Below are 21,760 nucleotides of genomic sequence, written 5' to 3'. Positions count from 1 at the left end.
GTGTTAATCACCTGTTATTTGTGCTTTGATTTCAAATAACAAGACTGAGTCACTTTTAAATCATGGCAGGACATTTTGTGTGTAGTTGTTTGTGTGAGCAGGCCTGCAGGTGCAGCATGAAATATAGAAGCATATTGTAGGGAAAATGAAAAGTAGTGGGGTCTGTTTTTAACTGCCTGGTAAACTGTGTAAAATATTTAGAATGACAGATTTTATTATTTTCTATTCTGTAGCATTTTTGTGTAATTCTTATGAAAGTGGTTAAACCTCATAGAGTGTTTTGTATGATTTCTTGTGGAGGCCCATTTTGTTTGTGCTTCAGGTTTTTAAATATCGTTACTGATGAGGAAGTGCACTCCTTCACATTTAAAATAATGAGCAAACAGATTTGTGTGAACACGCACAGACACACACACACACACAGACAGACAGCTGACCACAAACTGACAGTCAGAACAAATGCAACCTGTCATTTGCAGTCCGGGAAGTCCGCTCCACTCCCCTCTGCAGTAGTCACTCTGCTCCACAACAGGAATCCGTATCGGGTTTTCCAGGCTCACAGCCAGAGGAGAGGATCTGGAGGGCTGGAAGCGTGCAGCCTGGTTAAGTATTTGAATTATGTCATTGACGTCAGCACAGTCATAAACCTTGCTGCGGCCCATCCCTCAAGCTGGCCCGTGCCAAAACAGCTCCATGGTGCATTGTGAAGGAGCTGTCAAACAGGCCCTGATGAGCTGTGTGTGTTAGTGTATCTGCTGAAGCCTTTTGTTTTGACAGGTGAGCAGATTATGCCCCAGTTGTAAACTATGAGGACATAATCAGGAGATATGTGCAAGGTTGTTTGTGAGAAATTACAAAGTGTTATGGTGTGGTTTCGGGGCTGGACCTATTGTAAATGTCCAACACGCAACAGATTTCTTTGAACATCACACCCCTCTCATTATTATTATTATTATTATTATTATTATTATTATTATTATTATTACAGTATATCAAATGTCTCCTTCAATAGTCACTTATTTTATCTACGTATCTAAATAACACACCTTGCATAGAACTTCTTTTTTTATTGTTCTCATAATAGGTAAAACAAACTAAATGAAACAGTATATATGCACAAAAATGGCCCGATACATTGTTATGATAAAGATAAATAAAAAACATTATACATTTTATGGTGCATAACACTATGCAGGGAAAACATGTTTAAATAAAAAAATAAAAAAAACTGAAACTATGCCAATTACGTGACTCAAGAGCAACGTTTTTTTTTTTTTTAAGTCAAGTAGGAAAGTCAGTGATCAGATTCAAGATATTGACAGTTTTATAGTAATTTCCTGCCAGGTGTGTACGTAGTTGACTGTTCGCCTGTATTCCATTGCACAACAAATATTAAATAGAATGAAGGTGCTTTTCTGTCTGTCATCTGTGTTTTTCAAACTTTTTTCCTCTCTCTCAACTTGTGAGTAAACTGACGTACATTGGGGATGATACAAAGGTGATTCACTGTCCCCTCCCTCTCTGTGTCAGCTTCATGTAAGGTGCAAAGTCAAACAAACTCTGAGAACTCTTTAAAAATGCGGTACGGTCAAGATGAGGTATGTGTGTGCGTACATGCAGATGGCTCCGAGCGTTTTACAGTTAAACGGTGATGACTCAAGTCTGTTCATTGACCCTCTGTTGTCTCTAGCCTCATTATTCAAATTAGCATGCATAAACAAGGCTGAAGCCATATTAGTCAGTGTGTTAAAGGTGGAAAAAAACAAATACTCCACGAAAAATCGTTATCATCATGCCTGTAAAGCTGCTTACACACAAATGTTTGCTGTTGCAGCTGGTGGAAAGTAACTATATGCAGTTATTCAAGTACTTACCAACAGTTTTGAAGTTCTTGAGTGTTTCAGTTTTTTATTTCTGCTCTACTAAATAATATTGTTACATGCACTTGACAGCTACAGTTAGTAGTTACTTTGCCGGTTAAGATTTTACATACAAAACATTAAATAATATACATTGTTTTAATATTATTATGGATTGAACTACCCAACAGCATATACAGTCTCTGATCCGCTACAACATTATAATGTCATTATATTCTTTTATTGCTTCAATAAAAATTATGATAGAAAAATCTAATAATTTAACACCCTTCTGCACATTTTGTGCATTTAATTTTGATACGTAGATACATTTTTCTGATTATACTTTTGTACTTTTATTTAAATGTTTGAAAGCATGACTTTCATTTATTATAAATTACTTTTTAATTTTGTGATCACTACTTTTATCTAAGCAAAGGATCTTCCACCGCTGGCTATAGCTTATCAGTAGGTGGTATAATAGATGAGGCAGTTCAGCTTTGCACACCAAACTTCAGCCAGACAGCAAAGGAAGCAGGTTTGGGGGGGGGGGGGGTAGTTTGAGAGCACAGAGAGGGGCAGTGTGAGGTGGACGGGAGCGGAAGGTGTTTCAGGCGGGAATGGAGGTGGGGGGGGCGTTTGAGCGCAGCCCTGCTCGTTGGTGCAGTTGATGGCTCTCACAGAGGTCGGTTTGTGGCCCTATAGGGGGAGAGAGTTGGAGGGAAAGGGGGGAGAGAGGGGAGGCAGACGGGGTCTGTCTGCACACTGAGGTCTGTTGTCCTCTCGGCAGCCTCCAGCATATGGCCAAAGCATTAGGACTCATCGAGGAAAGAAAAAAAAAATAGACTTCCACTGAAAAAACAGGCTGGAAAAGTACCTCGTACTCTGTCTGGGAGCAGGTTTTTTCAGACCGAAAGTGCGTCATGCCACCTTTGACTGGTGACATTGTGAAATGTCTGTCAGCCAGAGGCGATGATGGATTCAACAGTCCCATCTGCTCCTTCTGTGTGCGTGTGTGTGCATAACTGTTTTAATTACAACTCCAACTTGATAAGATGTCATGTTAAAGAAGCATCCAGCTGTTGTTTTTAGGAAACGCAACAGATGAACATTTGAAGTTCTGCTTCAGTCTTCTTGCTTTCGTCTAGTGGCATGAAGCCCGACAGCAAAACCAGTACATTTTTGTTCTTCAGTCTACCTCTGAGGGTTTTTACTGCCATCAGATTCTGGAGTTTGTGTGTGAATCAGCGGCCAGTTTCAAAATGACCTGAGTCCCGGTCATACCGCCGGTGTGCGTGAGCCAAGCCTTTGATGATTGACGACTTCCTTGTTAAAATGTCTAATGTCTATATAGGCTCTCATTGGAGGGAACGGGGCCAGGATGTGGTCGCACCTCCTTGGCAACATCTCCTGCCCCTATGGCTCAAGACGGCCGCACGTTGGTGTATACAGCGTTTCAACAGCTCACCACCTTGTGCATGAGCCGCTTTGATGCTGTGCTTTCTGCTCTGTGTCACTGACTTTTACATGGCTTGGGTGCCAGTGGTTCCAGTGAACAGTTTGAACCGCGAAGCCGGGCGTCCGGCGGTATATTGTAGCCAGGGGTTCTTTGAATTCTCCAACCTGGAGCTCAAGTAAAGGAAAATTGGTGCGACCTGAAGAATTAGAGCTGGCGCTAGCAATCGTGCTCCTGTAATCTGAGGAACCGATGGTATGATTTTTAAAAGCTAAACAGTTAAAACTAAACTATCCTTTGAGATTCACAAGAGTCGCTGCCATCATGTTGTTCTGATATCTTTCTATGGTGGGAGGTTCCCGAGACTGCACATGTTTTGTCTGAGATTTTCATTGAAGTTCTTTGTGAAACGCGGCTGGTTCAGAGTCTGTACGCCATCACTGTGCTTTGAAGTGCTTTGATCCACTATATTGACGTAAATTGGGGAGCAGCACGCTGGCTGTCCTGTTGTGCTAAGCATATGGGAGTAAATGTCTTCCATGTGTGAAGCCCTATGAAGTAGAGATCAGTCTTTTCCACAGAAAAAGGAAGGTGGGGAGATCCAGATGTGCTCAGCGTTTACTCCCTCCTGGCAGAAATTTGTTGAATCAACATTCTCCCTGGTATATCAGCGAATGATCCTCCTTAATTTGTTTCCTCTTGTTTTTATCATCTCAGTGCATTTCTCATGAACTCCCTTTTTCCTTCTGAAGTTTCAACCAACCACGTGAGGCGTAGCTGCTAACGATGGACCGCTTTATTCGGATGACAGCTATGATTGTCCTCAGCAGTCACTCCACCATTCAGTAATTCCGCTCCATGTTTTGCGTGAGTTCAGGGCCAAAGAGGAAGTGCTTTGGTTTCTTTGGCACAAAGCGAGACCCCGGCCTGGTCGCCCCCCGAATTCAGGGAGTCAAAGTTTGCCTCTCGTGTTGCTTGTGTAAACACAGAGTTTGGTGTTTGATTTTTTTTTTTTTTTTTTTTTTTTTTTTTCTCCCTCAGAGAGGTTCAGAGAGGAGAGAGCTATTTTGTGGACTATGGTAGTGTGGTGTGTGCTGCTGCTTCTGCAGTTCAGCAGAGTACACCCTTGAAGTGGTCTGCATGTTTCAGAAAGGAAGTCATCAGGAATGGATGGAGTTAGAGCATATTTCTTTGCAGCAGTGACAAAGTTCATTCAATAAGTTTCTGTAGGTTTTTCTCTTTTACTCTCCTCCTTCCCCTTTTTTCTTTTTCCTCTTCTCCCCATAGCTTTAGTATTTAGAGATTCACTTGTTAAGGTCAAAAACACCATAAGGGGAGTATGGAAAAGCCAAATGATTCTCTTAACCAAAAGCTCCTATGCAGGCAGTGGGTTTGTACCTGTATTTACAAATCATTTAAATCATTTTTATGTTTTTAAATTGGGGGGGGGGTCACAGACAGCAGGAGGCAGCAGTAAGTTTGCACACCACTTGTTCGGCAGAGTCAGAGTGATACCGAGAGGGGGGATAAGCAAACGACAAGTCTGAGAGGGGGTGGGCGGGGAGAACCAGACAGAGTGGGAGGGGGTTTAAGGAGGGCACTAGAGCGAGGGAATGAGGGGTTATGGAGAGAAAGAGACTACAGAGAGAGAGAGAGTCTGCAAACAGTAACTCTAGCCCTCAGTTTGTCTGAACTCTCTGAGGTGGTGGAGGAGCGTAACAAGATGAAGGAGCTGTGTGTACACACCTCCCCCTCTTCCTCTGCGTCCCCCGGATGTCCTACGGGCCAGTCCTCCATGAGATCAAGCCACACTGGGACCCTCGGACCTCCTAGCATGGTGTCGGGGGGCTCCGCTATTGACATGGATCCTCTTGGGCCTGATTACGTGTCCATGTGTCTGTTGGCAGATGAGTCCTACCAGAAGCTGGCTATAGAGACCATGGAGGAGCTGGACTGGTGTCTGGACCAGTTGGAGACCATCCAGACCTACCGCTCCGTCAGTGACATGGCCTCTAACAAGGTAGGACAATTTAGCCTTAATATTATTACATGTATATGTGCAAACAGCGCATTTGTGAAGTTGATAGGAAGTTTTTACATCCAATGTCTGTCCAATGACGGACATTCAAAAGTCAAGTATGTCCTCTAGCGGATCGGACTTTTGTTCATGGGATAGTATGTGATTTTTTTTATTGATTTTTTTCATTTGAGCTGCTCTTTAAGCGAGATAGATTTAAGTGTCATATTTTAGACAATAAGCTGATCATAATCATGCATCGGGTATAGAGCGATGTCAGGTAGCGCCTCTCCAAAGTTCCAAGAGGCCAGACAATTTTATCAACTGGTATAGGAAGCTTTTAATCTCCAAATTGCTCGTATTAAAAGTTTTAAGATATAAACACTGATATGCTCTTAATGACTACTTTTTATCATCACATCTTAAAGTGCAACTTAAATTCTTAATATATGTTTAACTGTGTCACTGCCTGCTTTATCCAAAGTGACAACGATCACAGGCACACAGCACACCTCAATATTACAGCGTTGTGTCTCCCAAACAAAATTAAATAGGATTTGGAGGAACGACGATCATTTTACAGGTTCAATCACAGATCTAACAGCTGTTCAATGTTACAGAATTTTTATCATCACCGTATGTATTCTGTAATACACTATCGACACAGAGCTTGTTATGGTGCCCTGACTGACTTGTACACCGCTGTACAATTGTTCTTTGTGGTTATCAATTCGTGCAGTGCATGCAAAATGTAAATAGCTTTTTGCCACATTGACGCACTTGCAAAGTAACAGCCTTTCTGTGGTCGGCTATGAGCTGGCTTCACCATTATATGGGTCTTCTGTAATAAAGAAATTTCAAAACGTGTTTTGTTTTGCATCCTGTTATAATAGCATAATCCCCCGATTCGATGGAAAGCGCTGTTCTGCTTCAATGTCCTTACCTTTATTCAAACTATGTGAGATGTTGGTATGTTTTACTACCAGGCCGAGCCTCAGATGTAGATGCAGTAGGAGTTAAACTGCACACAGATGCATTTGTCATTCATGTTAATGTGGTGTGGATGTTGACAGTGTGGGACATTGGTCCAATTTCTCAAGTGACGTCATCATAAAAGGTCACACTTAACTGACAGACATCTGTTTGTCCAGACTCTAGTTTGAGATTAACAGAGAAAATTAGGACTGGTGGAGGAAAGTCCTTACTAGCTTTAAAGCGCCTCTGATTTTCAACCATATTGTTGTATCTTAGTCAAAAGAAGTATTGACAGGCACATTGTGCGGTATCTTCATTGCTCTTTATATTGCTGAAGCAGACAATTGAGAGCACACCATTTGTTCATATTGTATATGAATATTCTTCCACTAGCTATGAAGAGGGCTACATCTATGATGTGTATGTACAAGGAAGTAGCTCAGAACATCAGCCATTTTTTCAACACCTTAGTTTGTGTCCGAGCAAACACTTCTGCTTTGCTTACTAATGTGCTAATGTGTACAGTATTACATGTAACAATATAAGACATATAAATTAACCGCAGACACTTTTACAGTTTGGTGAGTCAAAACAGTAAATGTAGCATATTGATTTCACATAAAAACATGTCAGGAAACTAGAAATGCTAACACAAACATTAGCAAGCTAAATGCTTTCGGTGTGACACTTGTTGACAATTGGTTAAACTTGAACCAACTGCACTACATCAACTGCTAAATATATAAATACATACCTATTTTCTGCTCATTAATATAATGAAATGTATCTGGCTTGAATTTAATATTGCCTTTTTTATTTGTAAGATTCCCCTTAAAAGCAAAAAAAGTAAATAAGTGGAGCAGTGCTTCGGGCTGAATGCTAACGTTAGCCCACTAACAGGCTAACAATGACAATATTAGCATGCTCATGTTAAGCAGTTTTTGCCTTAACCATGTTCACCAACTTAGTTTAGTGTGTTTGCGTGCTAGCATTTGCTAATTAGCAAATGAGTATAGCGGAGTCTCATGGAAATTTCATTAGCTTTGCAGATATTTAATTATTTACCACAGATTTGGACAAATTGAAAATGTTACCTTATTGTGGTGCTATATGGAAATCTACAGGATCACATTTGTCCTCAGGGGACGTGAATGTCTATACCAGATTTCATGGCAATCCATATATTTGTTAAGATATTTCACTACAGAACTGAAATTTCAACCTAATTATGATGATGGAAGAATTCCCAGATGAATTGGAACATCCTCTGCGCACCATGAATATCTGTGCAAAACACTACACAAATAGACATTGGCATCCCTGCCTGTGTGGCTAAAAATATAAAGCATCCATTCCCATCAGTTGGCATGAAAACGTATTGTTTTGAATCTTAAAAAAAAAAAAAAGTCTGGTTTGGTTAAAGTGAATCTAAATAAACCCATTGTGGTGTTTTGAGACGATACAAGGGGCTAGTTGGAACTAATTACTTCCCTTTGCTTTGATGATCGTTTTTTTGTGCGTAATTCATTTGTGCAGAGCTCAACAAAATTACTATACAGTGCACAACATTACTCAACCCCCACGCAGGCAGTGGAGACTGTATGGCGGCGTCAGATTATAAACACCCAGGGTGGTGTTGTCCATTTCCGTCTGTATTCTACACTGTGGTCTGAGGGCGTATTGGGATGGGGAAGGGGGTGTTGTTAGACCATAACGGCTGACTGTGACCGTGACACCAGTTTCCTGTCTCGTTATTTCCCGTCTCCCCCCCCCCGCTGCCCTGTCTCCTCTGCTCCCTGGTTACCCGACGACAATAGATGCGCTTATGCCCATGCAGCCAGGTTGAGTCTTTACAGACAACCGCGTCACTGGGACTGTAGAGACAATGAGCGCAAGGCCCTGCAGACGCACACTAGCACAGCCAGCCGGTCAGGCAGGCCGGGCACATTGTTCCCCCTGAGTCAGAGTCCTCCCAGTATGACCCAGCACCACCACTAAGCATTGTTGACCAATGGTGTTTCTGAAAGGGGTCAACAGTTTATGATGTTCCAGTTAAGATTCAGTGTTCTTGATTGTTGTGCAATTGTACAGGGTTTGAACAAAATCATTTTAGTCCACTTGCAGAATTGATTTCAAATACGGTTTCATTATTGCACCACTAATGCAGCATCTGCAGGCTTTTCCTGCTTTCCAGCATTTAAATGACGTGATGTTTGACAAAGAGCCCGTTTCTTTTCGGAACCAGTGAGGATGTAATTGAGCCCACGATCAAACCCAGGGTGTCTCCACTTTCTGTGTCCAAGGGCACAGGTGTATCCGGGGCTACGGGGACCACACACCCTGCTGACCGCCAGCCTGGTCGCCGTGACCTCAGAGCGGGGAGCTGCTCCCCTGCCCCTCACTATCATTAGCCTCGCCACACTTCCATGCTCGCGCTGGTGACGGCCTTGGACAAACACTGCCATCTGAATCCAGTTAGAGGAGCTTAGCGCTTTGCGGGTTTGCGTGCGAGCGAGCCCCCGAGCTGAGCGTGAGCGAGTAGGAAACTTTAACTCACGTGTGGTCACTTCAACTTTTGAAGCACCGCCGTCTTCAGAGGGGGAAAAAATGACAAAATTATTGAAACAGATGTAGTGGTGGGTCTGTAGCTGCAGCAGGGGTAATGGACATTAAATTACAGTGTTGTGATTCCATTTGACTGAAAGGGTGGTGAGCAGATCAGACAAGCTGCAGTAGTGATTTTGGTGCCTAATTGTAATTGAAAAGTTTTACCCTGAAATTTGCTGATATCGTGGAAAACAAGCTAAACTTAGGAAGGTCAATATAAAAACCTGCTTTAACAGTATTCTAGTGTAGTTTTGATCAACACCTTCTAGGAAATGTGTCTTTCTAATGTTACCAAACTGTGAAAACTTGCTAGGTATAATCCACCCTGTGTTGACACTGTAAAGATCCACACAAGACAGAGGCATCATTGAATCACTCTGGACTTTGTCAGATTGCACAGCAGAGGTATTGCAATATGCACTCAAGCTGCAATCCCCTCTGTCTTTGTTCTGTTTCAGTCAAGGTCAAAGTGTGCTGAAAGGACTGAGCTTAGAAACCAGTCTATTTGACTTTCTGCCGCTTGGCTAATTGTGGGCTAAACTTGTTTTCTTTGACTTTTCAGTCATGAACTCAGGTATGTTAGTTGTTTGGTGCCTGAGGCAACATTCGGAAGTAGGCTGTCTGCCAGTAAACGGGACTAAATTACTCTATCAAGTTTAGGGGAAGTAGGTGGGGACACATGCTCAGGCCTGTGTGGGAGGGAGGAGCCATCGGCCTCTTGTTTGACTGTGTAGGCCACTCAGTCAAGTCAGCTTTATCGCTATACGTTTCCTGCCTGACTCCACTTCAGAAAAGGAAATCGAGGAGGAAGCAGGCAGAGTCTGAGACGAACAGAGTTATTTCTCGTGAAACTTAACAGGATTTCTTTCGGGTTGTTTGTTTTTTGTTAAGTGACAATGGGACTATGTTCTGAAAAACAGATGCAAAACTTTGGGATGCTTACAAGTTGGAAAAAGGTGAGTTAGTTTTTGAGCCGCTTGCATTAATCTGTGATAATGAGAGTGTGGTCTGCCATATGGGGAGTGTATATTAATTAATTCATAAAATTAGTATTTATATTGGTTAGATCTGATGTCATTTCTTTGGAGAACATGATTAAATGTTAAATTGAGTTTGCTTTATTTTACTCATTGCATTGAGATTCTCTTGTCTTGCTTTGGCTTGCTTGTTTGGATTCAGGCCAGTGAGACTAAACAGAAGTGTGGTGGCATATTTGGTGTATAATAACCTTTTTGACACATTGTGTTAATGTATATTAGTGTAGGTGTTTCAATTTACAACCAAACATATGATTTGCATTGCCATTTTGTGAGACAATGACTCCAGTGTGTCCCTTTTTTGAATATTCAAATCTTTGAGGCATCTGCTCATTTTCTTGGAACTAACCACAAGTTTTTTTGAGTTAATGACACTTCTCGAGGTTACCTAAGAGCAGGGTTTTTTTTATCAGTGTGAGCACTCTTTGCTAACGCAAAAGGATGTATGAGTTAACGCTATGCATTGAGTAATCTTTTGTCCTGAACACACTCATAGACTGGTCATCATGCCATGAGCGTATGCTGTGCGTGCGTCTGAGCTGAACTTCATGACCCCCGTTGACTGAAATGTGTCTCTGTGCCTTATTTATTTCCTAGAGGTCACACAAATTAATGCTTCTCCACTGCTTCAAAGAACCAACAACATGCTCCCTTTGAATGGAATAAAGTCTTCTGATTCCAAGCTCACATTTTTCCTCCTTAAGAGCTCTTTGATTTTTTTTTTTTTTTATGGACTGGGGTTTTAAAAGCGGCCAGTGCTTTGAAAGTGGTATTCAAGTTTCACAGTCAAGTAGCTGTTAGCAGTCTGCAAGAGAGCTAGAAGTCAGCTGTTGAGAACAGAAGAGAAAGGACCCCATTGTAAGAAATAAAAAAAAAAACTGGCAAAAGGCATAATCTCAGTTTTTTTCTTTTTTTTTTAAAGACATTAAATGAAATTACAATCACATTTCAAGCAAAATTATTATATATATTGCATTTATTATAAAGATTAGGCTGTTATTTTGCATTACTGCTTCTCTTTCTCATGAATCTGCCTTCTTTAACAGAAGCTGTGACATTGATTGTGTGTTTTTACAATGTCTAGCCTAGTTCTGTCAATCCAGTGCCTCTTTGCTACATATTGTGCATTGTGTGGTTGTACATGGATGTGTGTAATGTGATGCAATGAGTTTAGAGTGGGGACCACCGTGAGAACGATGGAAGGCAGCCACGTGACTCTGTTGCCATGGCGTTCAGGTTGACGTGCGATTGGTGGTACTCTGGTGGGCGGCAGACTGAAAACTCTCATCTGTTTGTCTCCCATCACTTCAAACAGTGTAGACAATAGCTGAAATGGAGAACAAGTACAGGTCTTTAAGATGTACTGGAATGAATATGGACTGGAATGTTTATAGCAGTTCATGGATCTACTCCTGCAATGTACAAAAATAAATAATAAAATAATACCCGGAGTCTCCTCAGCCATGTGATAAACACGCTGATGCTTTGAAGCCTCACATTGCGCAGTATGCGTTGGATCTGTTCTGCATTACTGAGCAAGGAGAGCCAATCGGGTAGAGGGGGAAACCGAGTTTGTTGGGAGGGGGTGAAAGAGACGGTGGGAGGGGGTTTGCAGAGAGCTCAGGAGTGAGGGAGAAAGAGAGAAATAGCTAGAGATAGAGAGAGAGATGTGGGGGGATTCTCCCAACTCCGATTATCTGCAGTGCTGTGCATGGCTCAGTGTTTAGCGAGGGTGGGAGGCAAAGAGAGAGAGAGAGAATCCATCAGTCTGCCACAGGGGACTCTCCAGCTCGAGCACACCCCCCTCCTCCCCGCCGTTCTCCGTCCCTCCTTTCCTTTCTCCCTCTGTCTAAAAGCCTGCCCTTCCTCCCTGCCTTGCTAAATCTGGGCTTGGGAAAGGCTGGATTTCCCCCCCTGCATGTCACCGGATGACTTTTGGACGGTGGCAGAAGGAGGTTAAGAGAGACGGGCAGTGAGGACTGAAGAAAAGCAAAGGAAATATTGACTGCAACCAGGGGGATTCCATCACTATCGCCAACGGCTTTGCGATCCTGGAAAACAGTGTGCGACGCTATGAGGAGACTCATTTGGACGGGGATTCGGGGGTCCGCCACAGCCCCTCTCTAGACCCTTCAGCTTGGATATTTTTTGGGGAGTTGACCGGTGGAAGTCGGGGTTTTGGTGGCGCTTTGTGCTTCAGGTTGTAGGGCTGAGCTCAGCCTTGGGGGTCCACTCAGAGAGGAGCATACAGGGCTTCTGCTGGGGAGCGCCAGGGGCTCAGCACAGCTCAGCACCATGCCTGAGGCCAACTACCTGTTCTCTGTGTCCTGGGGATACATCAAGGTGTGTCTCGGAGGAGAGTTGGCATAGATGGGACATCTGTGTGTGTGTGTGGGTGTGCATGTGTGTGCATGCACATACAATGTATTCATTGGTTTTCAATGTAGCTGGTGAAATATCGAAGTATTCCCACATTGATTTTGTTGTGTTTTGATCGCACACTCGGATGTGTTTGATCAGATTAGACCGATTCTGTCATCCCGCTCCAGCTCAGTGGTGGCACATTTTGTTTCCCTGGAAATACTCAGCATTAACATTATGAGACTGTATTTTGTATGTTATACACTGTGTTTTGTTTGTTGAAATGCTCGGCAGTCAAGTGTCTTAGTGGCTAATTCAAACCAGGAGCAAGAAGACATAAACAATGACCTTATATGGCGCATTAAAAAACAGAGGCCATGTTCTCATGGGACAGTGGAAAATAACAGGAAATGCTTTATTCCTCTGCTCTGGAAATGGCAGAAAAATAAATGAACTGTTGTGTACTTTCTTGTAAAGATATTTAACCTTCTGTATCTTTTTTTTTTTTTTCCATCTCCAGTTCAAGAGGATGCTGAACCGGGAGCTAAGCCAGCTGTCTGAGATGAGTCGCTCAGGCAACCAAGTTTCAGAGTACATCTCCAACACCTTCCTAGGTGAGCACTGCAGCACATATTCTCACACAAATATTAATTGTACTGGTGCAACGTAAAATTTAAACGAGCGGTCATCCTTCAGGAACGACACATACAGTCCGTATGCGCCAGAGGTTGTGAGGTTACCCAAAGCATGTGCCAAGTAGCGGAGAAACTCTTAGTCTGCTCCACTGCTCTCAAACCAGTCTGATCTGGTCTGGAGGGGGGAGCACAGAGAGTCCCCTCGATCTGACTGCAGAGAGATGTGGAGAGGGAGGGGGGGGTTTTACTCAGGGAAGACTTCCCCTTGGAGAGATCAGGGGCAATGAGCGAGAAAGAGGGAGATTGCTGATGTGCACAAGGTGCCATCATGTCCAGATAGACACTGCATTATTCATCAGGAGGACAGCCTTGTGTTTCCTTGTCTCTTAAAAGCCCGGCGGCGTTTCATGACTCACGGCCAGCCAGTCTGCCCCTCAGGTTTTTTCACCTTCCCATCCAACTTACCAGCAGTAAACACCAGGACCAGCCAGCTTATCTGGGCTGTGTGCAGACTAATGTTCTCCCCTTGGTTGTGAACATATCTCCATCTTCTCGCCTCAGAACAGCGAAACCTAAAAAGGGAAGAGAGGCAGGATGCATTGTGAAGAAACTGTACCCCTCCTAACAATAGAAGTGGTGCAGTGAACGAGATCTCTGCATGATAGCGCTGCTTGGGGAGAAGAGACAAACACAAGAGCGCAGAGAGAAACTCATCTTTGAAGCTTAGTGGTTTTGTTGTCGTCTGTATTGCAGCTAACACCTGTCAGGTGTAGTCGGATTGTTTTCTTACTGTGCTTTGTGGAGGATGCAGCAGTGACATTTTTCTCTCTCTGCGGTGTATGTGGTGCACATATTCAGACCGAGGGAGTCTTGCACTCACACACACTGTCAGCTGCATGAGAATCTCTTTCAGCCAGCAGAGAGACAGAATCACATGAACCAAACACCTGCATACTAACAAAAACACAGCATGACATAAACATTTTGGCTTAATATGAGCCAGCATCCATGATTCTGTGTATTGTTATTACATCAGGGCTCTGTTTCTCCGAAAGCACAGGCCACTGGAGCATTGTCAGATATCATCTAAGCAGCACTTCTTGATCCTTCTCGAAATTATTTTACTTTTGCTTTTTCACTGTCAGGAGGAATTTCTTTTTAGGAAAGTTAACTGCCACTGAAGGATTGCTTGCTAATTAAACAACTGTCAGTGCAGCTTTAATGTGTTGTCACGTAGGTGTGAGAGGTCACCTATCTCCCCGTGTTAACTTTCTTTACTCAGTACAAGCCAGGAGGCTTATACAACATCACCTAGCTTCTTCTGTTTTTATCTTTGGAGTAACTGAAAAGCACCTTTTTAATCTTATTTGTTCTAATTTTGTGTTTTATTTCTATCTTCTGCAGACAAGCAGAATGAGTTGGAGCTCCCGTGTCCAGTTCCTAAGTCGAGGGAAAGGAAGAGGAGACAGGGCCAACAACAGCAGCAGCATCAACAGCAGCATCAACAGCAGCAGCAACAGCAGCAGCAGCAGCAGGGTGGGATGATGACTCAGATCACTGGGGTGAGGAAGGTCAGCCACACGCCGAGCATCTCTGGAAACACCAGCAATCGTTTCGGGGTCAAGACAGACCAGGAGGAACTGCTGTCAAAGGTAAGCGATTAACGGGTTGTGGAACAAAACAAATTTATAACATGAAAGTTGTGTGATTTGGCTAAAACAAAGTGTTTTGTCTATTCTCTACCAGGACCTGGAGGACATAAACAAATGGGGCCTGAATATCTTCAAAGTGACCGAGCACTCCCACAACCGACCGCTCACATGCATCATGTACTCCATATTTCAGGTCAGTGACATGCCTCCTCATCCTCCTCAGCTTCCACCTCATCATCCAATCAGAAAGCCTGAAAGCGTTCATAAACACATGTTGCTATAGAAAGCATGAGGCACGGCCCACATAAGATTGCACAGTATGTTCTCTGTTACGTTCAGCTGTCAGTATCACTACAGGGACATCTGCTAGAGGGACATTAGCAATTGAAATTGATTTCTAGCTGTGAATCATCGTGGCAGGAGGGCAAACTGTTTGCATATTAAGCCTCTTCGGTAGTGTTTGAAATATGGTTTAAGAATCGATTTTAAGGTCAGACCACTAGTCTGCTGGCAAAACCATCAAATCTCGGAGATGCTTAAAAATACAATTTACAAACTGAAACATCTTCAGTGAGGAATCTAACCTCATTTTCTTCCTCTGTCGCATGCAGGAGCGAGACCTGATGAGGACGTTCAAGATCCCAACAGACACCTTTGTGACGTTCATGGTGACCTTGGAGGACCACTATCACTCCGACGTGGCTTACCACAACAGCCTGCACGCTGCTGACGTAGCCCAGTCCACACACATCCTCCTGTCAACTCCCGCACTGGATGTAAGTCCTTTCTCTGATAGAGACCTTGCACTTACAAAGTAAAGTTGGAAATGTCTGCATTTTGCATATCTTTGCTTTTTTTTTGTTGCCAAATCGACCTGTAATTACATTCTTATATGATTGACATGTGACACTATTAGAGTGTTTCTCAGGCTCTTTGTATGCTCTAATGACTTGACTGGCATTACCGTCATCAATACTGGAATGCCCCAGAAACTGAATGCCGGAAGAGATGACACAAGGAAGGATCGGCTTCAATTAATTGTCTGATACCTTACCTTGCCAGTTTGTTGACTGTGAAACTCATTGCTTTGTCTTCTTCCGTCTCTTCTAACACAGGCGGTCTTCACAGATCTGGAGATCTTGGCAGCCATTTTCGCTGCAGCCATTCACGACGTGGACCACCCAGGAGTGTCCAACCAGTTCCTCATCAACACCAGTAAGTCCTCTTTACTGGCACATGTCAAAAAAGTCACAATGCTGATTTAAAAAACATGCAGAAATATTTGCATGGTTTAATGGGATCTGGCTCCAAAGGCCAAAATGTGGGTTTTAAGGGACAGTGCAGGGTTACCATAGTTACATGACCTGAGTTAAAAAAGCTAGACCTCAAATTTAATTTCTTTCTTCCTCTCACTTCCCCCTCCCTCCTCTGCCTTTAGACTCTGAGCTGGCTCTGATGTACAACGATGAGTCAGTGCTGGAGAACCACCACCTGGCTGTGGGTTTCAAACTGCTGCAGGGGGACAACTGCGACATCTTCCAAAACCTCACCAAGAAGCAGAGGCAGTCACTCCGGAGGATGGTCATCGACATGGTGAGGAAAAACTTCTGCACATCTGTCTGATGCCAGTTTTAGCTTTCAGGGTGATGCCTTGACTGCTTTATTGCTTCCCTCGTAAAGTGTTTCTGACATCATTCTGTGTCTTTTTCTCCTCCAGGTGCTGGCAACTGACATGTCTAAACACATGAGCCTGCTGGCTAATCTGAAGACAATGGTGGAAACCAAGAAAGTCACCAGCTCTGGAGTTCTGCTGTTGGACAACTACACAGACAGGATGCAGGTAAGAGGCGTGCTAGTACACCCACATGATGCAGACAGTTTGGCACACAAGAAAGAGATGTACAATGTTGATTTCTTTTTCTTTTTCTTTTTGCTGTGCAGGTTTTGCGTAACATGGTCCACTGTGCGGACCTGAGCAACCCGACCAAGCCTCTGGATCTGTACCGACAGTGGACAGACAGGATCATGGATGAGTTCTTCCACCAGGGAGACAGAGAGAGAGAAAGGGGAATGGAGATCAGTCCGATGTGTGACAAACACACAGCTTCGGTGGAGAGAACACAGGTAGAGAACACACACATTTAGCTCCAAAAATATAATTTTGTTGTAATCTTTTTATTTTACTGACATCATCCCTTGTTATCTTTTTCTAGGTTGGCTTCATCGATTATATTGTCCACCCTCTGTGGGAGACGTGGGCCGACCTGGTCCACCCAGACGCCCAGGACATCCTGGACACACTGGAGGACAACAGGAACTGGTACCAGAGTATGATCCCCCAGAGTCCCTCCCCTCCGTTCTACACCAGTGACGGGGAGGGCGGCTCACTTGGGGAACTAGAGGGGGACCTGTGGCGAGTAAATTTCAGTTTGAGCTGACGCTGGATGACCAGGATGGACAGGGAGGAGACGGGCAGAGCGCATTGATGGAGACGACTGACAGTGTGATACTCCAACAACATGCCTCTGATCAGGACGGGGTTGAAATGACAACGCGTGACGTTTCACCTGCGGAAACATAGCTGAACTCAAAGTGTTCTTAGAGTGCAGCAAGTTCTGCTGTTTTGGCTGAATCCATTTAATTGCAGTAGAGCAATCCTGCAATATCGCTCTTTGGAGCTGCCTGGCAAAGAGGGCCTTACTGAATGTGGGGCACCCGTGCAAACGAGGCTTGGAAACCCTGTGGCAGTTTGTTTTTGAGCCCCCTAGAAGGGAACTGGAAGAGGTGTGTTCTTTAAAGAAGGGACTTCTGTCAGACTGCAGAGGCAGTGCTGAATCTCACAGACCAAGACGGTAGACGACTTGAGTCTGTGTACTGGGACTGGTAAAAATTCCAAACTTGCACTTCAGGATGTTTTTTATGTTCATTTTTGATTATTTGTGTTGTGTCGGGATGGGATGCCACCTGGTAAAGTGTCCGACCAAAAACTACTGGTCAGCAACTTATTTGTACCCAAGTAGGTTTTTTTTCTAGCACAAAGTTGTGTGCCTTTTTTTTTTTTTTATTATTATTTTTTTTTTTTACAACCTTGTCTTTTTGTAAGTGTTTTTATAATTTATTGATGTAGCTGTAAAATGTGTCAACTTTTCTACAATAAGGACACATTTCTCTAACACAGTCTTCCTAATGTTCTGGCAATAGTATAAGCTTGTTCAGTGGATGTATTTCTAAAATCAGACGACTTCCCAGCACAATTTGCACTTTGTGGCATAGGACAAAGAGACCGTTGAAAGCATCAATAATTTACATTAAAGTAACATGTCACACCAAAATGATTAGATTTATTCAACTTTTTGTTTGTTTTTATCCAATAATTCATTTCAGAAGCAATTTAATAACTTTTGGATCAAATTCTTTGAAAATGGAAAAAACATTTTGTATTTTTGAGTCTAAAAACATCATAAGAAAAAACAAAACAAACTCCAAAGATCCTGTTAAGGAAGCACTTTGATGATTTCAGCTTCAGTCAGTAGTGAACGAATCAAACTTCTGACTAGAAGTAAAATTGATCCCTGTCATTGTCATGTAGCTGGATGAAGAGTTCAGGCAAATGAAAGCCAAATATTTAGTGAATTTCACCAAATCCCACATAAAGGTTAGAAATCTCCTCCCCTAGTATTGTGCAGAACTATCCTTGTATGGAAATCTGTTTCCACGTCGTAATCCCCGTTTCATCAGCTCACGCACACCTATTGTTGTTAACAGCATTCTTATGAATAGTCTTTGAGCTCTGAATGACTGTAAGACTGTGCACATTTAAAAAGACACCTATTAGTGATAGAATAATTTATTTTGTAGTTTTTATTCCAGCACTTTGAATATGTCGACAGTTTGCAGCTGGTTGCTGATCTGTCCAACACTACCTTAAAGGTACCACAATATAAGGTGCAACCTTCATTATAAAGGGTGGAGGGTGCCAATATTGTGTCATGACACATGAAACCTCCTGTGTGTGCGTGTGTGCGTGTGTGCGTGTGCGTGTGTGTGTGTGTGTGTGTGTGTGTGTGTGTGTGTGTGTGTGTGTGTGTGTGTGTGCGTGTGTGCGTGTGTGTGTGTTCACAGAATTGCACAATCTTGTTGCACCCAGCTGTGTTGTGCCGACCCTTCAGCTGTTTTTAACAGTGTATTTATTATATTTCTCCTTGTATATGATAATATTGATTGTTAATATTCCCTGTATATTTGTTATTATTTATATGCACTACCACGTGTCAAATCACAGTTTGACTGAACTTGTCTGGTGGTTCTGTTTTATGCTATTTAGCAAGCTGTTTTGCTATACGACCGTAACATGAAGTTATGCAGCTCAAGTTTGATAATTTGAGATGTTTGTTTTAGAAATTTAAGCCAGAAATGTGTGTTTAGTGCGAACCAGCCACACCTCATGTGTGGTGCAGAAGAAGTCTGGCTTTTTTTTCTGTCTTTTGTTCCTGGCGGATTATGAAGGCTGGATATTTACTGCAGTATATTGTGTACGGTGACGGGTCATTGTACAGCTCTAGGAATATTTGCTGAAATATATTGCATTGTTTCAAATATATTTTTTCAGTGTTTTTCCTCACAATATATGGTAAAATGTTGTATGTTGTGCTCAACAAATGTTTTCTATCAGATTATTAAAATGGGCATGTATTACAGAATTTTTATGGTCTTTGTATTATTGTATCACAAGCAAACAAATATAAGAATTAGTACTATATATCTATATATAGGTTGGAATTTTTATCTGTATATCAAGACTAAACAACAACCAGTTAGTGTTTCCCTCGGCTAAAGTAAAGTCGGCTATACATGATTCAATACATAAAAAAGGCAATAATACTTATTTTTTAGGTTACGCGAAATAGAATAAAACCAACAACATATTAAAAAGCAGCAAGAGACCACATCAGAAATAAGTAACAAGGGCCCTTGACAAAAGCCATGGGGCTGCTTTAGTCTGAACTACAAGCAAAAAAAGAAAAAGGTGGGTTTTTGAATTTGATTTCAAATTGTCAATCGTGGAGCAGGACTTCATGTGGGAGGCATTAGCGAGGATGTGTTGTGAAAAATAATTTAGTTGGTCATAAATTAGTAGGTTGAAAAATGGTTTAATCCCACAATACATGCTTTAAAAAAAAAAAAAAGTAAAATTTGGAAACAAAATCTGTATTTCATTGGTAGCCAATGTTGGTGAGCCAAGACAGGAGTGAAGTGTTTTTTCTAGTTAAAAGTCCAGCAGCTGCATTTTGAACCATTTGGAATTGAGAATGGGTCAACCCCATACACAGAGATATACAGTAAGGAAGTTTAGATGTGATAAAAGCATGGATAACTGCTTCCAGGTCCTCATGAGATAAAAAAAAAAAAGGCTTTAATTTGGCTTTAAAATTCTAAGCTGATAAAAGCTGCCCTTCATGACAAAACTGACGTGTTTGATAAAACTCTATGTGTTGGTGTCAAAGAAACACCAAGATTGGTACGCTCATTATGCAAAATAGCAAACAGTTTAGGTTGGCGAACGAGCTAGGAGGGTCAAACCGTGGGTTTTGTTTTTCAATAAATTGAGGTTGCAATTCAGGATAACCCAATCCAAGTTAATTGTCAGTAATTACAATAATAGAGACTGATGTGGTTTTGTTGACGTCATGGTTCCAGTTTTGCAACTCTGAGGGGAAAAACCAGGTGGAAATGACACTCACTTCCTTGCAGTGGCACCACTGACACGTCTTCCCTCTGATTTTAAGTGAGTTTCAATAGCTGCTGGACGGCCCGGCAGCAATGTAAACAGGAAGGGTAGAGATAGTGATGCTATGTGCTGGGCCCTCATGGCATTCACTCTCCCATGGCAGCGAGCACCTTGACCCGAGAAGATAAGCATCAGGAATACGTGATCAACAGGAGGGCCTGCTGGGCAAAACTGGCACACGGCCAGAGATGACTTTTAAAGATTTTGTTTTCTGAGTAAGCTCAACAAGACAGGAGGGAAGACAGTTACTGATGTTATCTCACCTTCACTTCTCATATTGTGTAAAAGCAACAGCTCTCCTGACAATGTGATACAAGTTTTCCGTCTTTGCAGCTATTTAGATTTTCTCTTTAGGGCTGATGATCCTTGATCGATACTATCCCTAAATACTTTATAGGTCCTGAGACACAGAGTACTGGTTGCCTGGCGGTTTTTTAGTGTGTTCATCTGGTTGCAAAGGTTTAAAGGTACTCATTACTTAGCTATGAAAACTACCTGGTAGGAGAAAAAACTGGCAGCACAAGAATTCCTTTGTTCCTGACACAATGCAAGATGTACCGACCTAAAAAATGTACTGCACATGATTAATAATGAATAAATCACAGGTTAGATACTGAAGAGGATGTTAGACTTGGTTTACTTTGGAGTTTGTGGATGTTTGGATGGCATCCAGAAATCTGAACCATACTCCTCTTCCTTTGGATTCAGAAAAAATGAGGCAACTGTTTATGGTAAACAGGCGCAGACGAGGACGAGCGTTTTCCATGGTGGTGGTCCTTACTGCCATGGCAATGGGCAGCGAGTTTGTTTGAAACTCTAACACAAGTCTTGTGGTCTGCTGGTGACTGACGTCAGCAGGGTGAAGGCAGACTGCTCCGGCCCCGGCAGCAGTGTCTCTGAACCGCCTGGGTTCAGGTTGGGCCGGAGGCTCCTACTGCCAGTGGATCCAGTTGACAGCCAGTCAACCTTCTTTCTCCACTCTACCAGCCAGCCTCTGAAAGGGCCCACGGCCCGGGGCCAAGGCAAGAGAGGAAGAAAACCACTTCCAGCAAAACAAACCTGCTCGCTCCATGTCCACTTTATAAAAACAAATGTCTCCCTGGAGTTTCTCCTGGCCAGCTGCTGTTTGTTTTCAGTTGAGTTGACAGTAAGGACTGAATCAACTATGCAGTCAGTTGGAGGAATACCGGGTAATATGGGGCATTCCAGGGTAATTCAATAGTGTGTGTGTGTGTGTGTGTGTGTGTGTGTGTGTGTGTGTGTGTGTGTGTGTGTGTGTGTGTGTGTGTGTGCGTGCGTGCGTGCGTGCGTGCGTGCGTGCGTGCGTGCGTGCGTGCGTGCGTGCGTGGATGGCAGAGATCAGCTCAGAGTGG

At 42.9% G+C, this 21,760-nt stretch overlaps 1 protein-coding gene across 1 annotated transcript in view; it reads left to right on the top strand.

Moving 5' to 3' along the window:
* The window catches only part of LOC129114061 (cAMP-specific 3',5'-cyclic phosphodiesterase 4B-like), a 48,969-nt gene extending 29,678 nt beyond the window's left edge, over nucleotides 1-19,291 (top strand). Inside the window, 11 exon segments of the mRNA XM_054626571.1 lie at nucleotides 5,223-5,335; nucleotides 12,833-12,926; nucleotides 14,352-14,599; nucleotides 14,694-14,792; nucleotides 15,211-15,375; nucleotides 15,715-15,814; nucleotides 16,038-16,192; nucleotides 16,317-16,439; nucleotides 16,541-16,723; nucleotides 16,813-16,993; nucleotides 16,996-19,291. Of these exon segments, the coding sequence (XP_054482546.1) occupies nucleotides 5,223-5,335; nucleotides 12,833-12,926; nucleotides 14,352-14,599; nucleotides 14,694-14,792; nucleotides 15,211-15,375; nucleotides 15,715-15,814; nucleotides 16,038-16,192; nucleotides 16,317-16,439; nucleotides 16,541-16,723; nucleotides 16,813-16,993; nucleotides 16,996-17,180 (1,646 nt within the window). The 3' untranslated portion in view covers nucleotides 17,181-19,291.
* Nucleotides 19,292-21,760: the final 2,469 nt, after the last annotated feature.

Source organism: Anoplopoma fimbria, chromosome 3 (assembly GCF_027596085.1).
Source record: "Anoplopoma fimbria isolate UVic2021 breed Golden Eagle Sablefish chromosome 3, Afim_UVic_2022, whole genome shotgun sequence".
Lineage (NCBI taxonomy): Eukaryota > Metazoa > Chordata > Actinopteri > Perciformes > Anoplopomatidae > Anoplopoma > Anoplopoma fimbria.
The sequence above is the reverse complement of the archived record's forward strand: the minus strand, read 5'-3'. Positions and strand labels throughout refer to the sequence as shown.